The 7,536-nt window shown below is 37.8% G+C and overlaps 1 protein-coding gene across 1 annotated transcript; it reads right to left on the reverse strand.

The window, feature by feature from the left end:
- Positions 1-2,603: 2,603 nt before the first annotated feature.
- Positions 2,604-7,029, reverse strand: FTCDNL1 (formiminotransferase cyclodeaminase N-terminal like; the record flags this gene model as incomplete). Its single annotated transcript, XM_084239260.1, has 3 exons — positions 2,604-2,985; positions 4,200-4,295; positions 6,918-7,029. The coding sequence occupies 3 exons, from the start codon at positions 7,027-7,029 to the stop codon at positions 2,798-2,800; spliced, it is 396 nt and encodes a 131-aa protein (XP_084095386.1). The 3' UTR covers positions 2,604-2,797.
- Positions 7,030-7,536: the final 507 nt, after the last annotated feature.

The following is a 7,536-nucleotide window of genomic DNA, read 5'->3' on the forward strand; positions in this document are numbered from 1 at the left end:
ATCTTAGGTCACCATCACATTTCCAAATTGCCTGAATCCTATAAGTTCTTCACCCTACCAGCAGAGTGATCATTCTAAAATTTAAAGTCAGTCACAGTCCTTTTTTGCTTAAAACTTTTCAATGGTTCCCACTACCTTTAGGAAGATAAGGTCGAAACTCCTTAACTAAATATGTAAGACTTTCATGATCTGGCCTCAAGTTACCTCTTGAGTTCATTTGTTAACACTTCCAAAATGCTTTTACCATCCCACCCGACCTCTAGGTCCCACTCAGCCACACTGAAATCCAGGACAGTGAAGTCACACTCAGGTTGCTCTCGTCTGAGCCTCTGCATCACTGTGCCCTTGATTCTAGAAGTTGTTATACTAAAGGTGTGTGTGTGTGTGTGTATGTATGTATTAAATATATATTAAATATATAGATATTAAAATATATATTATCTATAAAAGTTATGTACAAGTTCATGCCTGTACATTTATACACAAATGTACATGCTTTTAAAACTTGTGAAAAGGACCTCCCTGGTGGCACAAAGGGTTAAGCACAGCACTATGAAGCTATATGCAACCTCTGCAGCATGAGTTCTATCCCCGGCCAGCCATGAAGCTACCCACATGGCACAGCAGACCTCTCCTGTCTTGCCTGCTGCTCCCCTCAGCAGTGTATTTCAGTCAATCTGCCTGTTCCCCTCCCCACTCTGTCTCTGGTGAATCCTCTCATCCCCACACTTCTGGCCTATACCTCAATTCTTGTATGCATGAATAAATAAATCTTTTTTAAAAATTGCGAATAATTCTGACCATCTTTACAAGTTCCGTGAACACCAATTTCAGAGGCCACTTTAAGAATCCCTTCCTTGGGCCTCCCCGGTGGCGCAGCGGTTAAGCACTGGGTTGCGCCTCTGCAGCACCGGTTTGATCCCCAGCCATAAGCGCAAGCGAGGGTCCCACATGGTGGACAGACCTCTCCTGCTGCCCGCTGCTCCCCTCAGCAGTCTGCCTGTTCTGTTCCGTGCTCTGGCTCTGGTGAATTCTCTCACCCTCCTGCGCTTCTGACTGTACCCAGTGCGTGTATAAATAAATAAATAAATCTTAAAAAAAAAAAAAAAAGAATTTGTTCCTTAAGGTACAAGTAAGTTTATAGCTGATATCAAAAAGTTCTGAAATACATAATTCACATTTTTTGCACACATATTAATAGCAACCAATCATTAATGTTAACTGGAATGTTCTCTATGGTCCTTCTTCCCAAAGAAAGTTAAATTATCATCTTAAAGTTGGTTTCCCTGAGAAGGGGTTACTCTAGTATAAAACATACCTTCACTGTTCTCAGAACAGTGAGATCCTAGAATTTGAATACTTGTGTTTCAAAAGAATGCCTGAGCAGGCTGCTACAAAAAAAAGACAAAACTTAAAAAAATTTGGAAGATATTAGATGAACAGCTGTGTAGAAAAGGGAATGTAAAAATAAAAACTGAATGTTGGAGCATCAAAATAGTAACCATGTACAGTATATGACTGTTTTTAATCAGATGAAGATTGAAGCTATTACATTTCAAATCAAATGTTATAAATTAGTTCAAGAATGCAGCTGAGCTCTCATTTAATTAGAAATGTCCATGTTTAAATCATGAGGTACAGTAGCTGCCAATGAAGCAAAAGGGCAAGGGAAGGGAGAAATACTATGTCCAGACTCTCCGACTGTCAACTGTCTCTTATGCAGGACAAACATCTGGGGTGGAATAGTCCTGATGTAATGAAGAACTTCATGTACTAGCTAATTTGAGATTTAATGTAATTGAACATAATTGTTTTGAAGACAATTAAAATCATTATTCTGGTCTGGACAATTCTGAACTCTTCATTTTTGTGTGAAATGGATTTCGCCCCATGCTAAATTTTAACTCTTTCTTGGGTGAAAAGCAAAGCAGACTTTGGGCCAAGATTTTCTTGCAAAATAATCTGTAGATTCTCGGGTCATGTTAAAATGCAACACAAGCAGAGAGGTGCTCCTTTGGAAACCTGTCTCACCCCCTGTATTTCAGCTACTCAGTGTAGCTAGCAGACCAGATCTACATTCCCAACGTTAGACAACTCACTATTAAATAAAAGTGAAACAACATCATAGAGGGATTTCTGAGGTCATACAGAAAAGAATGCAATTATCCTAAAGCAAACTTTTCCCCAAAGGTTATGAGCCTCTGCATCTCGTAATTAACCGTGGTGTAGCTAGACAGTCCAGGCCAAAGGTCTTTTCTCCCAATTTGCCTAATTCAAAAACACCTCAAGTGACATAGCTTGAATTTTCCAAATTAAACTTACCCCTGGGGCTGAAATCAAGCATGTGACAGTTCAGTTCTAAAGAAAATCTTAAAGAGAGTCATGTATAGGGATAAAAGAAAAAAAATCAGAGGAAAAGGGGGTAGGAGTTAACATTTAAGTGGTTTTTCAACCTCATCATTACCTCTGCTTAAGAAAATAGGACACAGATGGGCAGAACACACTAGCGTTCTGCCCTGAAGAGTCTAAGGAACTCATTAGAAACTACTGCCGTTTCCCCATGCTCTATGGTGAATTTTTAAAGGGACAAAATGATCGATTTGCCACATCCTACAACATTCAGTGTTCCAAAGTATCCTGGGGTGGCAAGTGAAAGGACGAGTCATAAAGACACAGTGTGCCACTGCCACCCATGAAAGCCAATTGTTGATATAATTCTTCAAGGTCGACTTTTCCCATGGAGTTGAGCAGTGATTATATTGTCGCAAGCTGTTCTGATTTGTAAAAACGGTTTCCATTAAGGAATAACACACGACCCCAACTTTCTCTTACGTCTGGCCACAGCACCACACTCTTCCACTCCGACACCACAGAGAGGGTAGATGGGAACCAGGTCCACTGCTCCCAGGCAAGGGTGGATCCCCTCTTGAACCCCCATATCAACAGACTGGAAGGCCTCCACGCAGGCAGCCAGAACACAATTGCCTTAAATTTGTAAAAAAAAAAAAAAAAAAGTCATTAAACTTTCAATCGCACCTAAAGAGGCAGCTATTTATTGTCCCACCAGTTGCTTTCCTTTTGTTATCTGTATAGATTACATTGTTTTTACATGCAAACTAAAGAAAAATAAAAGATCCAATAATTCACTTTGTCTAGCCTCTCAACTGTCATAGTTTCATTTTTTGTTAGCTCTTATGGAGGAACTATACAATGTTTATCAGTTTTAAACAACTTTGCTAGTTTTTTTTATAATTGGTTACTTCTATTTGTTTTAATGTTATCAAATTAATCTAATAAGATTCCTTAATATCAGACTGTTTCATGAATAATTATATTAAAATGTACAAACAGAAAATTTTTTAAAGCATATTTATTTTAGTTTTGCCCTTGTTCAGTCATTACATTTTTCATTGAATTACTATACTAAATATTTTATCTACATCTTATAGACATCTGAGAGTTTTATATTACTATTCTGAGTTTTCATTAACAGTGCAGCATGACTATTTAGTTATAGAGATAAACAACAAAGAAGGTAATTTTACATCTTATGATTAACATTCAAGAGAATCCATCCTATGTTTGCTGGGAGTTATCAGTCAGCTCTTTGTCTCCAAATAAACATCTTTTGAAGGAAAGCAGTATGCAAGGTTGAAATCAAGCTTATTTTGAGAAAATTTTGAACCCTTTACTAAGCAATATTAAGATGGTATAGGTTTTTGTGTAGTTATGATTGTTCAAATTCAAGTTATCCCACTAAACCTTATGATGTCCCATGAGACATGAAGCCCATTTCATTTCAACCCATGAACCAATTCAGTATTTCAGACTCCGCTCCCAAAACACAATTGCTTAGCATGTCATTCCATGTCAATTTATCAATGAAATCAAGGCTGACTTCAACACTATTACTTCTCAGATTAAAATTTGAAGATGTTTTTCTTAACCACAAAGGATATAGAATGATCTTGTGGTAAAAAATATTATTAAATCTTGGACAAGGTTCATTTTAATAACAAGGAAATTAGAAATGCTTGAGATCTTCAGAAAAATGATGAAATGCAGTTTTGAGGTAGACTATGTAAGAGAAGGGAGTAGTAAGATTTATACAAGAAATCAATGATTAAAGAACATTCAGATCTATCTGAAGCCCAGTCTCAATATATATCTATGTCTATATAAAGAAATTGAAAACCTACCTAACTCATTAATAGAGCCTGCTATTGTGATGACTGATCTGTTGTAGTCTTGATCAGAAAATATGTTGAGCACTGATACTTCAGGATGTTTCTGTCCTATAAGGAAATATAGCACATAAATGCAAGAACTTCTTTTTCTACAATGAAACCTTACAAGTTTATTACTTCTCGTACAACTAGTTTAGTAGAAAAATTCTGGGATGTGATCTTTGAATTGATATTGGCTATTCATGAAATTCATGGGTAGCACTGGTCTATACCCAGACTGATAGCTCAGACACTGGCCTTGGGTGTGCATGCAAGATCTTCTATTAGGCTTGCTACTGTGTTTGCCAAAGTTTTCTTAATTCCATCTAAGAAGATGATCTATTCTTTCAATTGCCAAATCATATCACTCTAAATTCTGCTCCTTATCAATCTCATCTTCTAGGCCTTATCAATGGATCCTTCCAAAATGCAGAAATCAAACTGGCAGGATCAAAATCTCACATCTGGAAGATGTAGCACAGAGGAACCAGTGCCTACAGCAGGGGGTTCTAGGATGCACCTGTCTTAAATGTTGGGACTCCACATTCTCCTTTTCAGAGGCCACCAACAGCCTTCAGAAGTTAACGACTTCCAGCTTTCTGTGGCTTGTGACTCACTTGAATGTGTAACCTGGAGGAGAAAGCTGCCCTATGCTTGTATGGCAACCACACATAACCCCAAAGTTATTTTTGAAGTTTACAAGCCTGGTTCAGACTCTTTAAAAGTTCCCCTTAAGCCTACAAAAGCAAATTCAAAGTGAAGGACAAAAGTTTTCAGGCAGTAATTAAACCTTTAGCTATGCTATTATACCTTTGTCGCCCTGTCCCCTGGCAGCTTTACAATTAATCTTTTCAGAGGAAAGGAAAAATAAGTCACATGCACGAACTACAGCAGCCCTACACTATTAATTTTAATAATGTGAAAAGATAAACATATGTCACCCACTCATAGTCAAATGAGCATCTGTAGAGCTCACCAGTGTATAACCTGGTGTGGGTATAAAATTTATAACTCAGGTTTCTTTACCTAAGAACTTTTAGGCAATTTTTTTCACATAGCTTAATTAGAAAAAATATAGATAATACAATTTTATTCCACTTAAAAAAAAATGCCTTTAGGATATTTGTAAAACAACAGCTCATTTTCTTAACCAGGGCTACCTTCTCTGCATTTGTAAAACTATAAAAGCAGCAGTGAGAACGAGATTATACACCCTCCTATTTTATGTATTTTTTCAACATATTCCAGCTCCTGGAAGAAAAGAGATGATTTGATTTTTCCATCCTAAATCATCTCTGAAAAGCTTTTATTCTCAGTTTCATATGATTCAATTGAATCAAATGTTGAAAGGATAAAACACTCTTTCTTGCAATTTCTTAAGCCAGCATATAGGGGGGAAAATCCTTCTGGCGGGAGGAGCTGTCAGTATGAATCTCAGCAGAAGTAAATTGTTTGGTATTTGTAATGGAGTATAATAGCTATAATTCCATTTGAGCTGCTACCACTAATATGCTGATAAAAACTGTGAGTTGAGACCCAGGCGTCCATCAGTGTGCGGTTGCCACAAATGTCTCTGCACATTCACTTAATCACAGAGACAGGTAACTCAATCCCATTAGATGCACTGTGTCTGAAATGGAGGGGCCCAAGCTGGCTCTTCCTGTAAAGAGAATGCAAAAGCACAGCTGCACACTGACTCCAGAGGCGTTTTCTTATCACCGATTATCAGGAATTTTCATAGACATTTCCAGCTCCTGCCAAGTTGCAAGACAGTAACTTAATGTGTTCATCGTTGCTAGAAATGAACTGGGGGAAAACACTTCTTTCTCCTGAAAAGCAGTAATCAAACCCAAAACGACAATCTGAAACCAAAATGTAATTCCTCCAATGCTTCAGGGCTGTGACCCTAATGCTCACCTGTTGCCAACAAAAGTGATTGATTTAATAACAAAGCATTACAATTAAATCTGTAAGTAACGCTGTGCTTTGTGTGTGGAAGTAAAAACAAATGACACTAGAACTATGTGTCATCACATGAACATTTTAACAAGGGTTTTTAAAAAGACAGAAAAAGAGAAGTGTCTCTTATAGTAAATACTGGCCCAGGGAGAAAGGAGGCTTGAATTGCTGAGTGATCTCATGCACATCACTTAAATGCAATGCCAAGAGTCTTTATACAGAGAAAATGGAGTAGAAATAACAAAGCTATAATGATAGCATGGGTTTCGCTGGCAGGAGTGCTTTGAAAAGTAGTTGGTATTTGGCAAGTTTATTTTTTATTTAACCTGCTGAACAAAAAGCATAACGTACAATTATGCTCATTCTATTAATGATCGAATAAATGGCCCACAAGGGAAACATTAAACCTTTATGTAAATATATCCTCCTCCGGAGCCTGTGAACGTCCTGAAATCCTAAGCAATATGTATCTCAGACACTCGTTGTGAAGAACCCCGCTGCTGAGCAGTGCATATGCAGGCATTTGCAAAAGAACATACACATGTGCACCTCTGGGTAGCTGATCTAGCTCAGATCCTGGAGTCCCACAGAAGCTCTAACAGCCCAAGAACTTGGGGGTTGGGAGAGGAATCTAGGAAGAGAGGTGTGTTCCACAGATACTCTCTGCAGAGCACCAAAATTATGGTACTATTGAAACACTACATGCTCGTCTCAATTGTCTGTTGCTCCTACCATTTTTCCCAAGAGCTGCTTTTGCTATGTTCTCAACAATGTGTTTTCTTCTGGCTTCTGAAATGTTTAGTAAACAGGCAGCCAAACGGAGCCCCAGTCTGGAAGAAGACATGGCGATTTTTCTAGAATAAGAGAAAAGAGATTCTTCATTTCAGTCTCTACAGTTCATTCATATTTTCATGTTCATTAGCCACAAAAAAATCACAGTTTTTTGAAAACCAAGCAGTTATAATACAAACATTCACTATGTTGTTCCTAGAGAACACCTAAAGGATAAAATCCTGGGGCTGACTCACCAGGAAACCATATGTATGTGGTCATGCACACACGAACATGCGAACATAGTGACACCAGAAAATATCTGACAAGTTATTCTGCCTGATCTGTCACTTCAGTGAAACTTTTTCATTAAAGTATATTCCTTTTTAAGGGAATATCCTTGTTTTTCCTTATTCTTGCTTTCAAGGTCTGTGCTACTTAACAAATAACCCTGATCCTTTTGTTAAACCAGACTTAGTGTGGAAATGAAGAAAAGAGGAAACAGGGAGGTTATCTATTATGCTCATTCTTATGAAACTATTTTTGTGGCAAAAAGGAAAGTTATCTCTATGGGTCATGC

The sequence above is a fragment of the Talpa europaea genome, assembly GCF_964194135.1.
Source record: "Talpa europaea genome assembly, chromosome: 1".
Taxonomy (NCBI): domain Eukaryota; kingdom Metazoa; phylum Chordata; class Mammalia; order Eulipotyphla; family Talpidae; genus Talpa; species Talpa europaea.